At 35.9% G+C, this 25,089-nt stretch overlaps 1 protein-coding gene across 4 annotated transcripts in view; it reads right to left on the bottom strand.

Moving 5' to 3' along the window:
* The window catches only part of LOC148941748 (uncharacterized), a 285,992-nt gene that overhangs the window by 210,110 nt on the left and 50,793 nt on the right, over positions 1–25,089 (bottom strand). For 3 of the 4 annotated variants that reach the window (XM_089104276.1, XM_089104277.1, XM_089104275.1), the window contains one exon: positions 10,499–10,651. In XM_089104276.1, the coding sequence (XP_088960402.1) occupies positions 10,499–10,651 (153 nt within the window). Of the gene's footprint in view, positions 1–10,498; positions 10,652–14,569; positions 14,786–25,089 lie in introns of all 4 variants that reach the window. The other variant, XM_089104278.1, reaches the window with a different exon arrangement.

Here is a 25,089-nt window from a genome sequence, read left to right as displayed (position 1 = left end):
ACAATATGCAGATAACGTATTCATTAGTTTTGAGAAACTTGTGAAAAATGAAAAGGAAAAAAATGGTAAGAATAATAAAAAAGGAAACTTGATTTGTGACCATTTTAATTGTGCTTTCTTTTTTACAAGTTTCGCTTAAAGCATCGATTTTAATTTATTTTTTTTGCAATTTTCATAAAAATTTCAGTTTTTAGAGACCAATCTGTCATACTTTACTTTAGGTATTTGCATGTCCAATAAGCACAGTTTTGATCTTGTTGACTATTGTTCTGTTTTATTATGTATTGATAAATCATGAAATGCTCGTGTATCAGCAATGGTGGAGAGTAAGTTTAAGATCCGACTCTTTTAAGGTACTTAACTCTTTTAAGGGTTTTAGACCCGAGTCTTTTAAGGGTTTGAGACCAGACTCTTTTAAGAGTGCTTAAAACTCTTTTAAGGGTTTTAGACCCGACTCTTTTAAGGGTACTTAAAAGTCTTTTAAGGGTTTTAGACCCGACTCTTTTAAGGGTACTTAAAACTCTTTTAAGGGTTTTAGACCCGACTCTTTTAAGGATACTTAAAACTCTTTTAAGGGCCTTGAAACTCTTTAACAGGTTTTAGACCCTACTCTTTTAAGGGCACTTGAAACTCTTTTAATGGTCTTATAACTCTTTTAAGGGTTTTAGACCCGACTCTTTTAAGGGTACTTAAAACTCGTTCAAGGGTCTTAATCTTGTTGTCTTGGCTCTTGTTCTGTCTTCTTGTATCTCAGTTTATATCCCAAGAAAGGGGGAGCCCGGCAAGAGAGAGATGGCAAAATTAGGGCGTGCGTGTAACCGAACCACAAGCAACTGAACCCATGTAACTGAACCACCGTGCAACTGAACCACGGTGCAACTTAACCCCTGTATAACCGAAAACCGTGCAACTGAACCCTCGTGTAACTAAACCCCCATGCAACACAACCTCATTTATATGAACCCCCATGTAACTAAATCACCGTGCAACTTAACCACCGTGCAACTGAACCACCGTGTAACTGAACCATCATGCAACTGAACCACCGTACAACTGAACCCTCGTGCAACTGAACCACTGAACTGAGTTTTTCAGCATTCTAAAACTTTTAGGCAATATCATGCTACTACAAAAGCTAAGAGTATTAAGGTGAAGCTTTCAAGAAATTAAATAAAAAAAACAAGTTTTTTTAACTGAAAGTAAGGAACGACGTTAAAACTTAAAACGAACAGAAATTATTCCGTATATGAAGGGGGCTGTCCCCTCCTCAACGCCTCGCTCTTTACGCTAAAGTTTTTTTATTGTTTAAAAAAATAGAGTTGTGAGAAAGTCAAACTTTAGTGTAAAGAGCGAGGCGTTGAGGAGGGGCCAGCCCCTTTCATATACGGAATAATTTCTTTTTGTTTTAAGTTTTAACGTCGCTTCTTACTTTCAGTTTAAAAAACTTGTTTTTTTTATATAATTTTTTTAAATTTTTGTATTTATTCAGCTTTTTTTTTTGGCTAACCGTACATGAATAATTAAAAAAAAATTTGCATATTATATTTGGTTAAATGGCTTTCTCGAAACTTGTTTAATTTTATTTACGAACGTTTTTATTAGTAATAAATATACGTAACTTAGAATTAACTTACGTAACGAACTTCTATATTCATAAATTTTTAACACGTATATTAGGAGGTTCGCCCCCTAGTCAATACCCTGATCTTTAAACTATAGTTCGAATTTTTTTTCCAGTTCTTTAAAAATGACCTCTTAATCACAATCAGTTGATCAGTTGAAAAACTTGTTTTTTTTATTTAATTCCTGATTTTTTTCTTTAATAATGCTGGGAAATCCGGCGCCCCCTTCATAGCAATGTCCCTTCCCCCATGAAAACTTCCTTCATGGAAAGATCCTTCCATATAGCCCCCGACCCTCTCCTTCCCCCACCTACCAGAAAAAATCTCCTCTGAAAAAGTCTGTATACTTCCCAATAACCAATACTATATGTTAACATTGAGTAAAGTTCATAACTTTCAGCCCTCCCCCTGGGGACTTTGGGGGATCAAGTCATCCTAAAAGACATTTTTATCATATTTTCGACCATGCTGAACAAAATGGCTATCTCAAAATTTTGATCGGGTGACTTTGGGAAAAAAATGAGCGTGGGAGGGGGCCTAGTTGCCCTCCATTTTTTTTGGTCACTTAAAAAGGGCACTATAAATTTTAATTTCCGTTCAAATGAGCCCTCCCACTATATTATCGTACCAATGGGTCGAAACTATCACCCCTGGGAAAAAAAAAAAAAAAACAAAAAACAAAACCAACACCAAAACAAAAAAAACCGCAACTGTGATCTTTATTAGGGCAAAAAATGCAAAAAACCACATTTTTGTATATAGGAGCTTTAAACCACAACATTAGGGTTCTCTGATACGCTGAATATGATGGTGTGATTTTCATTAAGGTTCTATAACTTTTAGGGGTCTTTCCCCCTTTTTTTGAAAATCAGCCAAATTTTCTCAGGCGCGTAACTTTTGATGGGTAGCTCTAAACTTGATGAAAGTTATATATTTGAAATCAGCATTGAAATCTGATTCTTTTGATATATCTATTGGTATCAAAAACCCGTTTTCTAGAGTTTCGGTTACCATTGAGCCGGGTCGCTCCTTACTTACAGTTCGTTACCACGAACTGTTTGATATTTCGGCGGATATTGAACTGAATTAAATTGACTATGATTATGCACATTCTCAAAAGGGTTTCACAGCAATATGTTTAGAACGGCTCCCATTAATAAGTTAGACCTTTCAGGAGAAGTTGTGGGGGATTTCAAACTAGCCAGAAGGCACCATGTATATGCTACTAATACTACTACTACGATTACTGTAACTTATGACGCTAAGAGTATTAAAGTGATACTTTTAAGGAACTTTTAGAAGATGTTTTAATTGAACAAAAAAATTATGTGCATGCAGGTTTTTGAAAGGACATATAAGCAATATCATAGGCAGCACTGCTCTATAATAGTTAGAATTAGTCTTGAAACTTTTAAAGGAGCTAATTCGATTCAAAGTTAAAAGTTCTAGGGCTGTTCTAGAGCTGTACAAAAAATGTGGTTCAGTCCCACTTTCTAGGGCTATAATGAGATAAAGTGTGCAATGGCTAGGACAAGTGCTGCGGTTGAAGGACTGCCGAAGATTGTCCTTGTTTGCCAACCATCTAGAACCAAACGAGGTTCTTGTTCATTATTCAGAAAACACCAAGAATTTGGATTTGCAAGATTAGATAACAATCAGAAACAATCACATAAACCCATTGCACAAGTTTCAGTTTCTTTCTATGTTTTGTAATATTTCTATTGCATACAGATAGTATTTGTCATTGGAAAACATATGGACATTTTTTGCGTCGGGGTTTTCTGGTGGATTTCCCATGAGAAGAAAGTTTTTGCACGGAGCAGAGGGGGGCAAGACTTACACATAAATTCCTTTTTTCCACTTTCTTTAGCACTTATCAATTAAACTAAAAAATGACACAACTCAAATAAGATTTTCAAATTTTGAAAACCATAATTTCTACGAGGGGGTATTTTCCAGGTGAAGAGTTTCCGTATGTAGGGTTAAGGGGAATATTTTCTGCGGGGGAGGTGGGTAAAAGCTAAGACATATAGAAAGTGACAGGGCGAAGGCCCCCCCCCCCATTAACGAACCTAAAAAAAAGCTAACAGACATAAAAAAAAGAAATAAATCTGGATTTAACAGTTTTCTTTGTTTTTTGTGACAACTTTACGGGTTTTAGACCTTACTCTTTTAAGCGTACTTAAAACTCTTTTAATGGTCTTAAAACTCTTTTAAGGGTTCTAAAAACTCTTTAAAGGGTCTTAAAAACATTTTACGGGTTTTGGACCCCAAAATGTTAAGGGTACTTAAAACTCTTTTAAGGGTTTTAGACCCGACTCTTTTAAGGGTACCTAAAACTCTTTTAAGGGTTTTAGACCCGACTGTTTTAAGGGTACTTAATTCTCTTTTAAGGCTTTTAGACACCATTCTTTAAAGGGTACTTAAAAGTATTCTAAGGGTTTTAAACCCGACTCTTTTAAGAGTACTTAAATCTCTTTTAAGGGTTTTAGACCCGACTCTTTTAAGGGTACCTAAAACTCTTTTAGGGGTTTTAGACCCGACTGTTTTAAGGGTACTGAATTCTCTTTTAAGGCTTTTAGACACCATTCTTTTAAGGGTACTTAAAAGTATTCTAAGGATTTTAAACCCGACTCTTTTAAGGGTACTTAAGACTCTTTTAAGGGTTTTAGACCCGACTCTTTTGAGGGTACCTAAAACTCTTTTAGGGGTTTTAGACCCGAATGTTTTAAGGGTACTGAATTCTCTTTTAAGGCTTTTAGACACCATTCTTTTAAGGATACTTAAAAGTATTCTAAGGATTTTAAACCCGACTCTTTTAAGGGTACTTAAGACTCTTTTAAGGGTTTTAGACCCGACTCTTTTGAGGGTACTTAAAGCTCTTTTAAGGGTCCTAAAACTCTATTAAGCGTTTTAGATCCGACTCTTTTAAGGGTACTAAAAACTCTTTTAAGAGTCTTAAAACTCTTTTACGGATTTTAGATCCGACTCTTTTAAGGGTAATAAAAACTCTTTTAAGGGTACTTAAAACTCTTTTAAGTCTTAAAACTCTTTTACAGGTTTTAGACCCTACTCTTTTAAGGGTACGTAACACTCTTTTAAGGGTGTTAAAACTCTTTTACGGGTTTTTGACCCTATTCTTTTAAGGATACTTAAAACTCTTTTAATGGTCTTGAAACTCTTTTAAGGGTTTTAGACCCAATTCTTTTAAGGGTACTTAAAAACACTTTTAAGGGTCTTAAAACTCTTTTAAGGGGTTTCGACCCGACTCTTCTAAGGGTAGTTAAAACTGCTTTTCTGGTTTTAGACCCTACTCTTTTAAGGGTACTAAAAACTCTTTTAATGGTCTTAAAATTCTTTTATGGGTACTTAAAACTCTTTTAAGGGTCTTAAAATTCTTTTGAGGGTTTTAGACCCGACTCTTTTAAGGGTGCTTAAAACTCTTTTAAGGGTCTTAAAAAGTCTTCTAAGGGTTTTAGACCTGTCTCTTTTAAGGATACATAAAACTCTTTTAAGGGTCTTAAACCTCTTTTAAGGGTTTAAGATCCGACTTTTTTTTAAGGGTACTTAAAACTCTTTTAAGGGTCTTAAAACTCTTTTACTTGTTTTAAACCCTACTCTTTTAAGCGTATTTAAAACTCTTTTAATGGTCTTAAAACTCTTTTAAGGGTCTTAAAACTCTTTTAGGGGTTTTAGATCCGTCTCTTTTAAGGGTACTTAAAACTCTTTTAAGGGTCTTAAAACTCTTTTAAGGATTTTAGAATCGACTCTTTTAAGGGTACTTAAAACTCTTTTAAGGGTCTTAAAAACCTTTTAAACTCTTTTAAGGGTTTTAGACCCGACTCTTTAAAGGGTACTTAAAACTCGTTTAAGGGTCTTAATCTTGTTGTCTTGGCTCTCGTTCTGTCTTCTTGTATATCAGTTTATATCCCAAGAAAGGGGGAGCCCGGCGAGAGAGAGATGGCCAAATTAGGGTGTGCGTGTAACCGAACCACAAGCAACTGAACCCCTATGTAACTGAACCCCCGTGCAACTGAACCACCGTGCAACTGAATCACCGTGCAACTTAACCACAGTACAGCTTAACCACTGTGCAACTGAAGCACCGTGTAACTGAACCATAGTGCAACTGAACCACCTTGCAACTGAACCCTCGTGTAACTTAACCATCGTGCAACTGAACCACTGAACTCAGTTTTTCAGTATTCTAGAAATATTAGGAAATTTCATGCTACTACGCAAGCTAAGGGTATTAAGGTGTAGCTTTCAAGAAATATTTCGGCCGATATTGAACTGAATTAAATTGACTAAGATTATGCACATTCTCAAAACGGTTTCCCAGCAATATCTTTAGAACGGCTTCCATTAATAAGTTAGACCTTTCAGGAGAAGTTGTGGGGGACTTCGAACTAGCCAGAAGGCACCATGTATATGCTACTAATACTACTACTACGATTACTGTAACTTATGACGCTAAGAGTATTAAAGTGATACTTTTAAGGAACTTTTAGAGGATATGTTAATTAAGCAAAAATATTATGTGCATGTAGGTTTCTGAAAGGACATATAAGCGATATCATGGGCAGCACTGCTCTATAGTAGCTAGAAATATTCTTGAAACTTTTAAAGGAGCTAATTCAATTCAAAGTTAAAAGTTCTAGGGCTGTTCTAGAGCTGTACAAAAAATGTGGTTCAGTCCCACTTTCTAGGGCTATAATGAGATAAAGTGTGCAATGGCTAGGACACGTGCTGCGGTTGAAGGACTGCCAAAGATTGTCCTTGTTTGCCAACCATCTAGAACCAAACGAGGTTCTTGTTCATTATTCAGAAAACACCAAGAATTTGGATTTGCAAGATTAGATAACAATCAGAAACAATCACATAAACCCATTGCACAAGTTTCAGTTTCTTTCTATGTTTTGTAATATTTCTATTGCATACAGATAGTATTTGTCATTGGAAAACATATGGACATTTTTTGCGTCGGGGTTTTCTGGTGGATTTCCCATGAGAAGAAAGTTTTTGCACGGAGCAGAGGGGGGCAAGACTTACACATAAATTCCTTTTTCCACTTTCTTTAGCACTTATCAATTAAACTAAAAAATGACACAACTCAAATAAGATTTTCAAATTTTGAAAACCATAATTTCTACGAGGGAGTATTTTCCAGGTGAAGAGTTTCCGTATGTAGGGTTAAGGGGGTTATTTTCTGCGGGGGAGGTGGGTAAAAGCTAAGACATGTAGAAAGTGACAGGGCGAAGGCCCCCCCCCCCCATTAACGAACCTAAAAAAAAGCTAACAGACATAAAAAAAAGAAATAAATCTGGATTTAACAGTTTTCTTTGTTTTTTGTGACAACTTTACGGGTTTTAGACCTTACTCTTTTAAGCGTACTTAAAACTCTTTTAATGGTCTTAAAACTCTTTTAAGGGTTCTAAAAACTCTTTAAAGGGTCTTAAAAACCTTTTACGGGTTTTGGACCCCAAAATGTTAAGGGTACTTAAAACTCTTTTAAGGGTTTTAGACCCGACTCTTTTAAGGGTACCTAAAACTCTTTTAAGGGTTTTAGACCCGACTGTTTTAAGGGTACTTAATTCTCTTTTAAGGCTTTTAGACACCATTCTTTTAAGGGTACATAAAAGTATTCTAAGGGTTTTAAACCCGACTCTTTTAAGGGTACTTGAATCTCTTTTAAGGGTTTTAGACCCGACTCTTTTAAGGGTTTAAAACCACAAGTTTTGGATTTGCAAGATTAGATGACAATCAGAAACAATCACATAAACCCATTGCACAAGTTTCAGTTTCTTTCTATGTTTTGTAATATTTCTATTGCATACAGATAGTATTTGTCATTGGAAAACATATGGACATTTTTTGCGTCGGGGTTTTCTGGTGGATTTCCCATGAGAAGAAAGTTTTTGCACGGAGCAGAGGGGGAAGCACGGAGCAAGAATTTGGATCCGCAAGATCAGATAACAATCATAAACAATCACATAAACCCATTGCACATGTTTCAGTTCTTTTCTATGTTTTGTATTTTTACTATTGCATACAATTAGTATTTGTCATTGGAAAACATACGGAGATTTTTTGCGTCGGGGTTTTCCGGTGGATTTTCCTGGAGAAGAAAGTTTTTGCACGGAGGAAAGGGGGTAACTTTTCTCCGGAATTATGTGTAACTTACACATAAATTCCTTTTTTCCACTTTCTTTAGCACTTATCAATTAAACTAAAAAATAACACAACTCAAATAGGATTTTCAAATTTTGAAACCATAATTTCCACGAGGGCGTATTTTCCAGGTGAGGAGTTTCCGTATGTAGGGTGGGAGGGGTATTTTCTGCGGGGGATGTGGGTAAAAGCTAAGACCTGTAGAAAGTGACAGGGCGAAGGGAACCCCCCATTAAGAGACCTAAAAAAAGCTAATAGACATAAAAAAAGGAGAAATAAATCTGGCTTTAACAGTTTTCTTTGTTTTTGTGACAACAATACAGATTTCTTTTAATAATCATTTTGACAGTTATTTACATCAAGAATTCAAAAAGAACACAATTCCAACAAGGATGAACATGTAAAGATTCTAACTTGTGTTTTACCCCATGTAAGTACGGCGATTGAGTTGCACGAGGGTTTAGTTGCACAATGGCTCAGTTGTACGGTGGTTCAGTTGCACGGGGGTTTAGTTACACGGAGATTTAGTTAAATGGGGTTAAGTTGCACGAGGTTTTAAAGGGAGTTCAGTTGCACGGTGGTTCAGTTGCTTGGGCTTCAGGTACACGGTGGTTCAGTTGCAATGGAACCCCAAATTAGATCGAAGCCTTATAAACTAATCTAGGCTTTGCTCATTTGAGTAAGGGAAAATAACGACTTCTACTATAGCAGAGCTACCAATACAAAAGCTAACTAAGGAAGAGTTCTAGGCGTTTATCCCCTGGAAATTATCCCCCCCCGTGGAAAATAACCATCCTCCCAGAAAATACCCCCTAGAAAAAAAAACACAGAAAATACCCCCCCCCCCCCGGTGGAAAATAAGGTTTCCAAATTTGAGAATTTTATTTGAGTACTTTTTTTTATTTTCGTTGGAAAGCGCTAAGGAACGGGAAAAAGAGGAATTTACACGCCAAAAGCATCTTAAAAACGTAGGAAAAAAAAACCCATCATCCCATCAGAAAAATCAGAAAAATCCATCAGAAAAATCCATTTTTCTTGAAAAGGCTTTCATATGAACTTTTGTAATTTTTGGCAGTAGCGGGTGTCAAATTAAAAAAAAAAAATGTAAGCAGATAATCATCAAAATTAAGCTAAAACATATGGTAGCAAAAAGTATAAGAAGGTTTAGCTATCCTTTGAAAGGATAATTGGCTTTGGGAACCAACAAATTCTTATTGTTTAAGTTTTTACGGACGAAAGTTTGTTTTTCTTATCTTCCAAGCGTAAAACTACCACAAATCTCCATTAATAAATAAATGAAACCCAAAACTAACAGAAATTACAAAAGACACCCAAGTCAAACTTAAAACGAGCAAAAATTAAAAGAAATATAACGGATAACATCTATGTCTTCTGAAGACCAGAAAAAAATTTGCATGTTAGTAAGAAAAAAAAAGCGTATTGTCAGTTTGTTAAATATATTGTATACGCTAAGGTTTTTTTTATAGAATTTAAAACAAAACTTATTGTTCTAATTGTTTTTTAGGAATCGTTCTTAAAGAATTAGGACAAAAAAGTCAAAACTTTAGCGTAAAGAGCAAGGTCTTGTGGAAGAGACAACTCCTTTCATAAACGTAACAATTTCTGTTCGTTTAAAGTTTCGATGTTGCTCATTACTTTCAGTTGAAAAAACCTTTTTTTTAATTTAATTCCCTATCGTTTTTAAATAATACCGAAAAATCCGGCTCTCTCTCCAGGAAAAATTTCGGCACTGTTTTATTATACGCCACACACTCATGTTTACGCTGTGTAAAACTAGAGAACAAACCGGTTTTTTCGTTACTTTACAAACAAATTTGGGCAATATATTTGCACATTAGGGGGGGGGGGTTAAAGTATAGCTGGTCTGCATGCAAAATGTGTTTGGTACAATTAGTCTGCATACGTATTATAAAGTAAGAATTGTTTTCTGACTCCAAACTGTCCAAATACTTTACCCCCCCCCCCCTTATATGTAAAAATATAGCCCAAATTATATATTTCCCATCTATTTTGTCACTTGTCTTTGTCTCGTCACGCGCCAAGCAGAAAGAAACTAACGAAGAAACCGGTTTGTTCTCGAGTTTTATACAGCGTAAACTTGAATGAGTGGCGTATAATACATAACTACCAAAATTCCTTCTCCCTACGGAAAATAATAAAATAAAACTCAAATAAAATTCTCAATTTGGAAAGCCTTCTTTTCCATGGGGGTAATTACATAAATTATAACAATTTTCCTTAATTTTGGGGAACTAAATAAATGGTTTAACACCAGCGCATTTTCAGGAATTCAGTTAGGAAGGGGGATACCAAAATTATTTCGGTCGAGAAGAGCTATTAAAATAATTTTTGGGGGTGGGGTAGTTAAGATTGTTTTTTACCTGCATTTTAACACCATTTTACGAATCCAAAAAATATTTGGGAGGTTTCAAACCGTGTGTTTTCTTCCCCCTAGACACAACCATGGTTGATACTGAATAGTAAGAATCTACCAGTCTAATAATGGGGCTGTATTTGCTGCAGAAACTCCCAGTCTCCCTTTGCCTTTAACTGCAAGTGTCCACTGACGGAAATATTTTGCCTTATTTTTAACCCTTTAAAAGTATACAAACTTGGAAGCACCAAGCTTTTGAATACAATAATCAGACTGTACTGTGAGTATTGTCCGACTCTAAAACCTTTACCTTGATCAGTAATAGATGTGGAGCCCAAATCTTGAGAGTCAGGTTCAGGCTTAAGTGGTGCCATAATTGTGGAAAAAGTGCTCATCGGGCTATCTTCAAGTTTGGGAAACAAAAAAGGGTCTGAACTGTCACTTGGCAAAGCAGCTTCAACTTCTAAAAACATAAAATTAAGAGGGATATGAAACAATTTTGAGTAAAATGTATATACATTTGACGAAAAGAATATTAAGTAAATTCAGGCATGGATGTAGTTCCAAAAAAACAAAGTTACGCAAATGGAGCACCTTGTTCTTTAGAGTATAGTACAAAGGGCACCATTTTAGAGATAACCCCCAAAAATAGAAAAAAGATTCTAACAGCAAAAAACAGCAAGAGATTTTGCGTAATAGAGTAAACTTTCGATTCGGCAGCAGCGAACTTTCATCTTCCACGCCAGAATAAGACTTTTAACGAAACAAAAAGTAATTGATTTGTGTTTCGTGATATCACAATTTTTGAAAAAAAAAAGTAAATCGATTAAATCAAATTTATAAGAGCTTATTTAAAAAAAAAAAACAGGTTAAAACCATAAAATAATTTCAATAGCGAAGAAGATCAAGGAATTATGCATAATCAGCCTCACAGAAATTTGAACTTAACAGATCAAAATACAATAATCTTTAGAAAAGTCAACGAGCTAGTTGCATAAACTTTGAAAAAGATAAATTCAATTCATCTAACACAAGTTTTTAAACCTTAAGCTCATTATATTAAATTGAACCTGCATCCTAAGGTAGGGAAGATTTTTCAATAAAAATACTATTTCATATTGCAAGAATCCAAAATCAACAGAAATTTCAGAAATATATTTTCAGTCTTCAACCAGGCATTGACCAGTTCAGAGCTAGATAATCTAAAAAAGTAATATTTCATTTTGTCATTATATCAAAACCTATGAAATACACAGGGGAGGAGTGTGGACTGCTTGCTTTTGGTTGCAGGGTTTAGTGCAGTCGGTTCCAACATTGGTTTCATTCCAAGTGGCAACATAGTGAGAAGTTCTGTTTGAACTAGTTGAATTTGCCACTCCTTCCCTCCTCTGGAATGATGTTCCTGAAACATCAGAAACACCTCATTCTCTACCCATGGTCAGTAAGTGCCAAGGTAAAGACCCAGGACTATTATAAAATCAACTACCCCAAAATAAATGTAAAAATAAGTCAACTCATGAATCGGTCATAGATGGTTTGAAAAAAAAAAAACAAGTCAAAGTGTTTGCAAATGATCTAAGAAAATTAACTGATATAATAAGTTTTAAAAATAAGTTTTAAAAAATACCAAGGTTTCCACGCCTTCCCTTGTGCAAACTGTGATAAATATATTAATCAAGTAGCACATCACCAGTGAAAACGCAATATACAGTGTAAAAATAAGTCAACTCTTAGTAAAAATAAAAAAAATGGGAGTTCGCTGAGACCAATTCCCACCAGACAATTTCATTTTCACCGCAAATTTCCCCCGGAAAATGTCTTGCGAACGATTCCGCCTGAAATTTGTTTCTTAGCACACTTTTATTTGAAAGACTTTAATTTCTGATTGTTTTCTAATCAGGTCAGAAATATCCTCCTCCGTTGAAAATTATTCCCACCAATCCCCCCCCCAAGCACAAATTTGTTACTGCACAAAATTCTCCCTAGCGAACAAAGCCCATGGAAAGCTCCCCCATGGAAAATTTCTCCCCTGCAAAATCCCCAAAAACAACAAGATCCTCCTACAATAAGACGATTTTCCTCCACATCTCCACAATTGAAATTTAGTCAGAAAAGAGAAAGTAAGACGAATAGAAAGAATTTTGAATTAAAATTCAGGAAATTTTTGCCCCAGTGTGAAATTTTCGCTGGAAAGTCCACCCCCGGAAACTTCCCTCCCAACAAAAATTCTTTCAGAGAGGAAATCCTCCAGCAGAAAATTCCCCTCCCCCCGAAAAATTTCTGTCTGCTTTCTAATAACAAATAATATATGCGAAGAATGAAAAATTTCATGACTTGCAGACCTTTCCACATGGGCTTTTTTTGTTGGAGGGGGGGGGGGTGAATCATATTTTCCCAAAAGGTATAGTTAATGGACTTTTCAACCCCTTTGAACGTAATGGCTATCTCAAATTTTGAACAGACGACTTTGAGGAAAAAAAGGGCGTGGGGGGGGGAGAGGGAGTTAGTTATCCTCCAGTTTTTTTTTAGTTACTTAAAAAGGGAACAAGAACTTTTAATTTTCGTTCAAATGAGCCTTCTCCCGATATTCTAGAACTACTGGTGCAATATGATCACCCTTGGGAAAAACAAACAAACAAGCATCTGTGATCTTTCTCTTGGCAAAAAATATTTCTCTTCGCGAAACATTTCCTGGGGGGGGGGGTGAAAAGCCAATTTTCACCAATCAAGTGAAAATGACAGTGAAAAATAAGCCATATATTACCAGAAATGCCAAAAAAACGAACATTGAAAACAACTGACCTTCTGTGAATTATGCAGGCTTATCTTAGCTTAAAAAAGATATTTGAAGAAACTAAATTTCAGCTGAGGGGGGGTGCAAACCAGGGCCTGGAACGACAATTACCCCCCCCCCCCCCCCCAATAGCCCCCCATGCTTGTACATTTTGATGGATAACACTAAACTTAATTAGTATTAAATATTTGGAATCCACATATTAAGCTAATTCTTTTGATGTGTCTATTGACGTCAAAATTTTGTTTCTAGAGTTTCTGTAACAATTAAGTATCGTCCCTTCTTACTTATAGTTCCTTACCTCGAACTATTAGACTGCGACAAAGAATCAACCTTTCCGGTACGTGAATGGTACGATGACATAGCTTGAGGCTCCTGCCGTATGATATGTGGTGTAGAGCATAGCAACTTTGCTCCTCAAGGTGGACGAATCTAAGGCTATGAGAGGGGGTTCTGTTAGAAGCAGAGTCGAACAGGTTAAGAAACTTCTGCAGGCTGTCATTTAACCTGGTCCGAGGTCTGACCTTCAGGCACGACCAACCATGGGATGTGCTACCAAAGTCATATATGATTCGAGCAGAGGCTGTGAGTGTCGTCCGAGGAAGATGCCCAAACCGCCAGAGTTTGCTTGGACATTTGAGTTGAAAATGGAACTTGGAGAGAAAGGACAAGGAGCCTTTCATTGCTCACAAAAATTCATCCCATCGTAGCCCCTTTGTTCAACGGAATTGTTGCATCTGGCAGGCGTTTATCGTGCTCAAGATGGTGGATTTCAAGGGTCATGTCTCAGTCACGTAGAGCACGACTGAGCTCCTGCATAAATGATATATGCGCATATTCGAAACGATATCCAAATGAAACTGAGCCCTCCGATGACAGAAGCACCTTTCGCGATTCGGCTGGCTAGTTCCACGTCCACGGAGCCATCATTCTAAATCACAGAGCCAAGATTAACTAAAGTTGGCAAGACCTTTAACGTTGGATCCACAGACTTTAATGCATTCTGGAGGCCTATCTAGACTGGAATATCGGCTGCCAATATTTTAGTATTTTGCCAGTTTTCCCGCTCCTATTTTAAGTCAGAAGATAAAGAAAATAAAGAAGATGAAGGTTATTGATACACAATATGCAGATAACGTATTCATTAGTATTGAGAAACTTGTGAAAAACGAAAAGAAAAAAATGGTAAGAATAATCAAAAAGGAAACATGATTTGTAACCATTTTAATTGTGCTTTTTTTTTTTACAAGTTTCGTTTAAAGCATCAATTAGCCCCTTTAAAAGAGACGAAAAGGCCAGGTTTTGATGGTTTTTGTCCTATTTGCCTCACTCTTTTATTCTTGAAACTATATTAAGGTTATCTTGCAGATTGACCAAGGGACAAAATCCCACAACTCACTGACCTGAGGCCACGACTCACTGACCTGAGACAACCTTAAATTCAATTGTAAAGGCTAAACAAATTGTGTAAAATACAGTTAGTTTTTCTTAACTTTCTTTTTTTTTACTTAAGGTCACAAGAAAGAAGAAAAAAATGGGAAATGTTTTCCTTCCATTTTTTTATCAGACAATAATTAGATAACTTACCATTCTTAATATCAGAAGCTTCTGATAGAGTGATATTTTCAGCCATATTTTGAATTAAAGGTGAGTAAATAAGAGATTCTTCCGATAGACTTAAAGTCTCTTAAAAGATGTAGACTACCACTAACAACACTTGGAGTCTATCTTCCCTTTTACACAGGACATCAAAAGCAAAGGATCCCTAGAAATTAGGCAATCTATAATAACTGATGTTGAAAACTGTAAAGCAAAAATTGTATTAATAAAGAAAAGGGACAAGGTTCAAAAGGTTCAACAGTCACAGCCATTAGAAATAATATTCGTTTTTCATCTTTCTTTTTATTGAGGAGAGGTGGAAATAAAGTATTAAAAAAAAGATATTTATAAATTTAACTAAATTTCTATATTTTTATTACCAAAAGACTTATCACGCTAAAGTTTGTTAGTATTTAAAAAAAATCTTCTTATTGTTCTAATTAAACGACACTTGTCTTTCAGGAGTCGTTCTTAAAGAATCAGGACAAAATTAAAACTTTAGCGTAAAGAGCGAGGTGTTGAGGAGGGCACAATCCCCTTCATATACGTAATAATTTCTGTTCGTTATAAGCTGTAATGTTGTTCCTTACTTCCAGTCGATTTTTTTTCTGATCGTTTTATAAATACTGCCAGGAAATCTGGCCCCACATCCACGGAGAAATCCCCCCCCCAGAAATATTCTCTGGACAATTCAATCTCCGAGAAAATTTACCCCTGATAATTACCCTTGACAACTCCACGCGTAAATTGAGACGGAATAGAGAAAGGCAGACAACTGAAAATAATTTTGTTTAGGAATTCTGGCAATTGCCCTATTGAACAGTTTTCCCTGACAAGTTCACCCCTGGAAAATTGCCATGTGGAAAAACCCCCAGCGCAAAATTCGTCCCCCCCCCCCATACGAAAATGTATAAATACCCCCAAATAACAAATACTATGCGTAAACAATGGGGAAATTTTATAACCTAAAAACCTTCCCCTTGGGCTGGGGGGGGGGGGGGGTCATGTTACATCCAAAAGCAGTTACTGAGCCTTTAAATTTTGATGAATAGCCTGGCTATCTCAAAACTTTGAAAGACGATTTTGGGAAAAAGAGGGCGGGATGGAGCCTAGTTGCCTTCCAATCTTTTTGGTCACTTTAAAAAAGCACTAGAACTTTTAATTTCTGTTCGAATGAGCCCTCATATATATCCATATATATACATACATATATATATATATATATATATATATATATATATATATATATATATATATATATTTATTCATTAAAGTTATAAAAGAGAAAACATTCAAAATCTGTTTTTTCCCGTAAAGTACAAATTAAGCTCAGCCCTTGAGAGGCGTGTGGGTTGTGAGTCCAACTAATGTTAATTTCTGCTTCCTTTGAGTTTGACTCGGGTATTTATTGTAATTTCTACATGTTTTGGGTTTCATTTATTTATTGATGCTGATTTGTGGTAGTTTTACACTTGGTAGATTATTTTATTAGATTTTTGCTTGCTTTTGGTTTTGGGAAAAAAAAATTTCTAATTGATTTCTCTTCGTTTTATATTGACATGGTCTTTTCAGGGAAAAAGAAAATAATAGTTTAAATCCTTTTGTGTTTTTTTTTCTGAAAGAATAATTAATAGTTTGGCCTGCTATTTGTACGCTGGAAAAACTTTTTTGACAATTTTCAACAGCATAAACTATTTGGAAAATCATGATACAAATAGTAGTGTTTAATTTAGTTTTATACCTCCTCTAGTCAACCTAAAAAATAAAACATTACTATTTCCAAAAAATATGTCTTTGTTCTTTAACAGCCTGGATACACTTACACTCTACTGATTTAGTTGAATTTTAAGAGCAGAAGTAGTAATAGAAATAGCCCGGAAATTTGAACCTAATATCCTCAGTCGTTCTTCGGATATTGCTGAGATGTCTCATAATCTTTAATTTTAAAGCAACATTTAGTTTTTAGCATAATGGACAGATTTCATAATTGAGGGGAGTTGATCTACCCAATAGCCCTAGAGATATAGTTGCTAGACAATTCAGTTATGCTGAACAAAATGGCTGTCTTGAAGTTTGGATTAAAAGTGGTAAGAAAATTATGTGCTAAAGAGGGCTGATAGCTTTCCAATCCCTTTTGACTCTTAAAAAGGGCAGTAGAACTTCCAATCACATCAGCTCCTTTAAAATGTCAATGAAATTACCAGCTATGATAGAGCAGCACTGCCTATGATATTACTAATATGCCCTTTTAATACCTGCATGCATACAGTTTTTTCTTTTAATTAATACTTCCCCTAAACGTCCTCTAGCAGCTTCACCTTAATACCCTTAGTGTCATTAGTTACAGTAGCGGTAGAAGTACTATTAAAAGTATACACATAGTGTCTTTTGGCTAGTTCAAAATCCGCCATAACTTACCCAGAAAAGTCTTACTTAGATAATGTCAGCAATTATTATGATATTACTTTGTCACCCTTTTGACAAAAGTTTTGCCCTTAATACCCTTAGCTTTAGTAACAGTAGCACCAGTAGTTATAGTATTACCAGTGATAGCAGGAGTAGCCTTAGCTTTAATAGTAGCAGTGATAATAATAGTGGCGGTAGTAGTAGTTTTAGGAGTAGAAGCATTAGTATTATGATGCAAATATTGTCTTTTGGTTATTTCAACATCCCCCTCAACAAGCCTTGTATGTTTTAATTTAAAACACAAAACTGTTCCTAAGACATTGCTTATGGGCCCTCTTGACAACCTGCATATGGGAAGAAGTGTTGTGATTCAATTTACCTTCCCCCTTAAAATTTCATCTTCATACCCTTAGGTAGTCGTAATAGCAGTCACAGCAGTAGTATTAGTACTAAACTTAATGCAATTAGCCATGGTTATGACGTTCTTTTGATAACCTGTATATCATATACTTCTAGAAATTTGTATCTTAGTGCTCTTAGTCTTACAAGTATTTGCAATAGAAGTAGTAGTTGGGACAATATTAATAGTAGCAGTAAAACTAGTTAATGTGAGAGTGGTAGTTTTAGTAGAAGTAGTGTGCACATATCACCTTTTTAGAGTATTGATTCACAGTTCAAAGAGAGAACACCTAAGAGGATTATAAATTGAAATCCAGTTGGCTTTGAACTTGACCTAGTTTTCGATATCAGTTAATTAAGAGCTTCTACTTGCCAAGTGACCTTGTTTGACTGGTTTGCTGGCGTGCTGACTACAAGCCTAAGGAATATTGCCAATTGAAGTTAAATTACAGCTGCATTTTTTTTTGGAAAAGTGGGGGGTTTAATATTGCCCCCCTTGCGTGTAAGTCTTCGTTTTATGTTTTTCTAAGCTAGATTTTCTCCTGAGCAGCTATTATAGCAAAATTAATCAACAATGGCGGTAACCCAATCATCGTTAGAAAAAGCAATTAAGGACTTGAAGGAACGCCTGATTTCAATTTCTAATGATCAAGCTTCGATCAAAGCGCACCAGGCTGGAGTGTCTTCCGAGCTCGATACAGTTATGTCCGACATATAGTCACTCAGGCAAAGCTTAGCAGATATAGATGCTAAAATAGTTGAAATACGATCTTCTATTGAAAGCCATCTAGCTGAGCGTGTGAAACTCGAAAAAAGGTTGCTTGATCTAGAAGTTAAAGATCGTCAGCTGAATTTAATTATTCATGGCCTGCCAAAAGAGAAATCAGGCCAATCTCTTACCAAAAATATTGAGACTTCATTCAAAGAGAAATTAGAGATTGAAAAAGATATTCCTCTTAAAAAAGTGTACCGCATAAAGATTGTTAGCCCCATTACAGTTAGAAACAACAAACAAGCTGGAGTATCGCCTGTTCTTATTTCTTATGCGAATAATTTGGACTTGCAAATGTTATTTGGCAGTGTAGGCAAACTTAAAGGAAGCGGTATGAGACTATGTACTGATTTGCCTCCTTCACTAAATGCCCTACGTAATGAGCTTTTGGCCAAGGCACATGATCTTAAAGCTCAGCAAATATCCAAGTTCACGCGAGTGAAACAATCCAGGGCCAGACTATTGCTGCAAACTAGAAACGATATTACTGGCCCATGGGTTACACATGACGAATGCTAATATTAGTTGTATATATATATCTATATAATGATTTGTCAGATTGATTTTGTTTTTGTTTTTTATTATTCAGTATATAGTCTATGCTGCTTAGGAATGTGAAGATCGATAAGTAAAGTGTCCTACTTAAAAAAAAGTGTATTTATCTCGTTCTCTATGTTATTCTTTATTTTTGTTTCATTTCTTTTTGCTCTTTTCGTTCCTATGTGCTTTCCTTTTTTCCGTATTTTTCACTTATTTCCCAATTCCTGGTCATCTATCTCTGAGCTCCTAGGCCTAAATTCATTAAAATTGGTTCAGTTTTCTTACCGTATATCTTTTGTTGCAGAAATTCTACAAGAACGTACTGCCGTTTACTTTTTTTCACTGTGTCGCCCCAGCCCACCGCCAAGTGGAGAATATGGGTGAGTTATTTTTTCTTCTAATTTGAATAGTGGTGGCTGTGGTGGAACTCGCGATAGGTTGAGTGAGTTGGAGGAGAGACCCTTGAATTTATCACAGATTCTTTCATGCATTGATAGACAGGATGAAAACACTTATGATTATTTTATTAATAATTTACCCATGAAATACCTTTCTCTAGGAATGATTATGAGTAAACCAACAAAGAAGCGTCTGAGAACAGCATTTCTAAATTGTTGTGGAATTATGAGTAGTTTAGAAAATATTTCACTATTGCTTCCCGACCATAAGATTGATGTTTTTGGTGCATGTGAAACATTTTTAAATGAGCAATCTTCTGAGCTAGCTCATATAAATGGGTATAAGTCGTTATTTAAAAATAGAATAGGTAGACAGAGAGGAGGGTTGGCTTTTTTTGTAAATGATGGTATACCTGTAAGAGAAGTGACTGATTATGATTACCTTTATGAAGAAATGTCATTTAAATTTTTTTGCTATTGAGCTAGATTTAAGTCCTTCGAAAGTATTATGTTGCGGCCTATATAGGCCGCCGAGTTCGGCTGCTAAACAATTTGGAGAGAAGTTCGATGGACTTAGCTCGCTGATGACCCAAAGAAAGTGTAAGTTAATGATGTTGGGTGATTTTAATATTGATATTAGTAAGGTACATAGGGATGTGAATTCAATGTTTTCGAAAAATGTTGCCGTTGACTTTGTAACGATTTGTATTTTCGCGGGTTTGCCTCCAACATGCCGGATCCCAACGAGAATCAAGGAGTCGTCAGCGTCTTTAATTGACAATATTTTCACAAATTTAGAGACACTGGGCTGTAACGTTATAGTCGATGATACTTCTGACCATTTTACGATCCTGTGCGACCTTGAAATGGGTCCCTCCCCTAAACCCTCTTCATTGAGGTCAAAAATACTGGACGCTGCTTGGATTGATAAACTGAAAAATTTACTGTCCCAAGTCAACCGGTCTCCCTGCTTAGAATGTGACGACGTGGACAAAGCTACAGAATACTTCATCAATCAGTTTGAAATAGTACTTAATAAGACATGTCCTTTATCAAGCAGGCAAGCTAGGCGTTATATTAAACCAAAGAAACCATGGATTACAGCTGCTGTTCTGTCCTCTATACATACCAAAAATATCCTCTTCAGGAAATTCATGGCAGATCCTACACATGAAAATCAGGCCAAATTTCGGCAGTACAGAAGTTGTCTGACAAAATTACTGTGACAAGCGAAGCAGTCATACTATCTTCATGAATTTCAAAATGCTGAAGGGTCCCCAAACAAGACTTGGTTGATTATTAATAAATGCCCTGGGAAAAAGAAAATGAAAAACTTTCCGAAAGAGATATTATCACTAAAAGACAAGAAAATTGTTAAAGGAAAGCGAAATGCTGTTAGTGTCCTAAATGAGCACTTCGAAATATTGGTCACGTAACATCGCTTGAGGCACCAACTCGAAGTTTACCCGATTCAGCATATTCTACTTACATGCCGCCTCCATCGGATTGCTCTCTTTTCCTAACGCCGGTCTCAGCAGATGAATTACTGCAAGTTATATACCAACTGAAGAATGGGTCGTCGGAAGGTACGGATGGCTCGTCGACCAGCCTATTAAAACGGATAATGCCTGATGTTACCGAATTTTTATTTCATGTTATCAACTTATGTTTTTCAAGTGGAAGTTTCCCAGCTTGCTTAAAGTCTGCTCGTGTTTTAGCCCTGCATAAGGGTGATGACGTGAAAGATCCAACAAACTACAGGCCAATCTCGATCCTTTCTTCATTCGCAAAAGTAATTGAACGATGTCTTTACAACCGTATAGTGAAGTTTTTTGATAAGAGGGGATGTTTTAATGACCTTCAGTTTGGGTTTAGGAAGGGTCATAGCTCTGAACATGCGATTCTGACTCTCACACAGTTTATACACGACACTTTGGATAAAAAAGAAATTCCAGCTACTATATTTATAGATATTAGAAAAGCGTTCGATACTATTTCTCATACAATTTTGCTTAGTAAACTGGAAAATTATGGTATACGTGGACCTACAAATTCTCTGATTGACTCATATTTAACTGGGCGCAGTCAGTTTGTGGATGGTGGAAATGCTACCTCTTCACTACTTGGTATCACTGGTCAATTCGGTGTTCCTCAAGGATCCATACTTGGACCTCTACTCTTTCTTATTTATGTTAACGACATCAACAGGGCGCTGGATTATCTCGGGCTAAATGTCCTATTCGCTGATGATACAGCCTGCACAGTGAGCGGTACTGATGAAATATCGCTTAAGAAGAATTTGTTGGCAGCTTTCGAGAGGATAGAAACTTGGTTTAGTGCAAATAAATTATCTGTTAATATGCCAAAAACCAAGTTCATGATTTTCTCTCGTACTGACCAGTCATTACCTGAACTTAGTAGACTACCCATTGATGAATATACTTATTTGGAGCGTGTATCTACTATGAGATATTTAGGTGTGCTAGTTGATCAGAATATGACTTGGAAGGAACACATTGCTAAATTGCGGATGAAGTTGGGAAGGAATGTTGGAATTTTGCGGCATTTGAAATTTATTCTACCTTTTCATGCGATGAGATCAGTATATTTTGCCCTAGTTCATTCTTATCTGAGTTATTGTCCCCTGATTTTTCTAAATACATTTAAAACTCATATAAAAACACTTCAAAGGTAACAAAATAAAGCACTGCGTATCCTGAAAACTTTCATTTCCTCCCCAATATCCCCACCATACAAAATTACCAATTAAAAGTATATATTCGTTCCTTAATATATTACCCATGGAGTTATTATTATCTTTTAATGGATTGATGTTTTGTGTTAAGTATTTTGCTGAAATTTTACCGAAAATTTTTTATGCTTGGAACTATTTAGCCAATGCGAGTATGATTATGGAACGAGGGGATCTTCTAAGTATGTTGAACCCCGAGCTTGCACTGAGAGATCGAGGTTCTCACTCAGGCACTGTATAACCAAACTTTGGAATGTGCATGGGTCGGGTCTTAATATTAGTCTTTCTGTGGGTACACTGCGGGGTCATTTAAAAAATCTTTTACTAACCCTTTGATCATTTTATTTAATTTCATTTTTTTTTAATTTTTTTTTTTTTAAATTCAGTTATGGTCTTCCTGCTGGCACATTCTATTGGTAGGGTTTCCCCACGGCTTCACTTCACTGTTTTTGGTGTTTTGTTTTAGTTTGTTCTCCATTTGGCTGCTGGCTTGGGGTGATGCTTGGTAAGTCTTACATTTTTCTTTCTTTTTTATCTATTTACAAAAGTGTGATTATGTACAAATGCAGTTATATATTATGTTTTTGTTGTTTTTATTTGTTATTGGTTGCCTGGTAATACGAGCTAGACTCTCAGCCGCGCATACCCATATTGTAGTTGTATTTAGTTTATAAATAAAAGAACCTGAACCTGGTCAATTGATCTTCCCCTTTAAGCATTCTCTGAGAGCTCTAACTTAATACACAAATCAATTCTTAAGATACACTCTTTGGACAATTTAAATGCACATAGTGTCTTTTGTTAGTTCAAATTTGCCATCAATATTCTCTCAAACTTTACCTTCATAGGCTTAGCCTTAATATTAAGTTCTGGGGGTACCGGAAGGAGTAGTTGCAGTGCTAGTATTATATTTGTGGGAAAATAGAAGTCAAACATGCATACCTTTTCTCAATAACATATACGATATGTAAACAATGAGCAAATTGCCTAACTTACCGCCCTTGCCCTGAGGTCTCAGGGGGGGGGGGATGTTGACATTCCCAAACGCATGATTCCTAAACTATTCAACAATACTGAAAAAAAATGTCTAGAAACATTATGTGGAAGGTTTATTTTCGGAAATGATGATTGGGGGGGGGGTTGCTCTCATACCCCTTTTGACTCTTAAATAAGGAACTAAAACTTTCAATTTTCAACCAAATGAGCCACCCCTAAAATTCATATAACCATCCCTTCCATAAAGATCTTAAATGCCCCCAAGGCATAACTTAAAACCCTTGCCCTTGTTCTGGTGGATTGTATCAACCCCAAAAGCCTTGTTATATAATCTTTGGATAAATAAAATGGCTATATCAAAATTTCTGTTGGATGTATTCAGGAAAACACAAAATGTGGGGGGGGGGATTAGCGTCCCTCTGATTACTTTGACTATTGAAGGGCACTAGCACTTCTAATTCAATTAGCCCCCTCCTAAGTACATAAAACTATCCCATCCATCCTTTCAGGGCGTAACTTAAAATCCTTGCCATGTGGGCTGTGGGGGGGGGGGGATTGTCATTCTCAGACATAATTTCAGACCCTAGCCCTACGCTGAATAAAACATTTGTCTAAAAATTTAGATTCTATGTGTTTGGGGAAACCATGAACTAAGAGAAGGGGGGGGGCTTCTGTCAAATCATTTTTGACTCTTAAAAAGGGCACTATAAATTTCAATTTCAAATCAAACAAGCCCCATATGAAGTTTATAAAACAAACCATTCCACAAAACCTTATATGTCCCCAAAGCATAACTGAAAAACCTTGCCCCAGGATTTTGGGGGTTTGTGTCAACCCTGGAGGCATTGTTATATGTTGTTTGGACTATGTTTAACAAAATGGCTATCTAACAATTTCAATCAGATACGTTTGGTGGAAAAAGTAGTCGGGGGGGGGGGGGGCTAGTTGTCCTCCATCACTGTTGACTCTTTAAAGGGAACTAGAACTTCCAGTTTTCAAACAAGTGAACATCCTCCAAAGTTTATACAACCATTCCTTCCATAAAAACCTTAAATGCCCACAGGGTATAACTTACAACCTTTTCTCTCATGCTCTGGGGGTTTGTTTCAACCCAAAAGGCCTTGTCATATAATGTTTGGTATATATCTAATAAAATGGCTATCTCAAAATTTTGATTGGACACATTTTGGGAAAATACAATGCGTGTGTATGGGGGGGGGGTAGCTGCCCTCCAATCACTTTGGCTCATTAAAAAGGTTGTAGAACTTCTGATTACCAATCCAATGAGCCTCTTCTGAAGTTTATACAATCACCCTTTCTATAAAAACCTTATATGCCCCCAGGGCATAACTTTCAACCCTTTTCCTTAGGACTGTGTGGGGGGTTGTAATCCTCAGACATAATTTTCATACCTTACTACTACAATGAATAAAATGACTATCTCAAATTTTTATAGGATGTGCTACGGGAAATGAAGAGCATTGGGGGGGGGGGTATCTACCTTTCAATCACTTTCGACGATTAAAAAGGGCACTAGCCCTCTCAATTTTCAATTGAATGAGACATTTTTGAAGTATCTATGACAACTCCTTCTATACGAAGTAGCCTGGTCTAAAAGCAAAAAAAGAAAATAAATAAATAATACATTGTGCCAACGTTGTTCTTTACTTAGGCAGAGCTATTGTGCTGCCTATGATTAATTGAAAATTTCTTTTAAAAAAAATAAGTTTTTCAAAGAAAAGTAAAGAGCTTCATTAAACCAAATTTGGACTTAAGAAAAAGGAAAATAATCTTGCAAGTGTAAAACTAAAACAAGTCAGAATCAATAAATAAGTGAAACTCAAAACAACCAGAAATTAACATGACTAGGACTAACACTTTTCCTCATGGCTTCTGAAGACCAAAACATAATTTGCGCTTTACTGAAAAAGAAAATACATTTTAAATTTTGTAATTTAATAAATAGAATCTTATTAAGACTTTAAGGAACTAATATCAGTATATTGAATTGTCATTCCACATTCATCTTCCCTTCTAAAGATTAAATTAAAAAAACAAGTTTCTTCAACTGAAAGTAAGGAGCAATATTAAAACTTTAAACGAACGGAAATTATTGCGTATATACAACACCTCAATCTTTACTCTGAAGTTTTTTAGTACTTTTAAAAAAGCGTCTTATTATTCTAATTAAACGGCTTTTGTGTTTCATGAGTCATTATTACAGAATTGGGACAAAATTCAAACT

This window comes from Artemia sp. Qi Xiang Cuo, chromosome 18, assembly GCF_049724085.1.
Source record: "Artemia sp. Qi Xiang Cuo chromosome 18, ASM4972408v1, whole genome shotgun sequence".
Classification (NCBI taxonomy): Eukaryota; Metazoa; Arthropoda; class Branchiopoda; order Anostraca; family Artemiidae; genus Artemia; species Artemia sp. Qi Xiang Cuo.
Note: the sequence above shows the minus strand (reverse complement) of the source record. Positions and strands in the feature narration are given on the sequence as shown.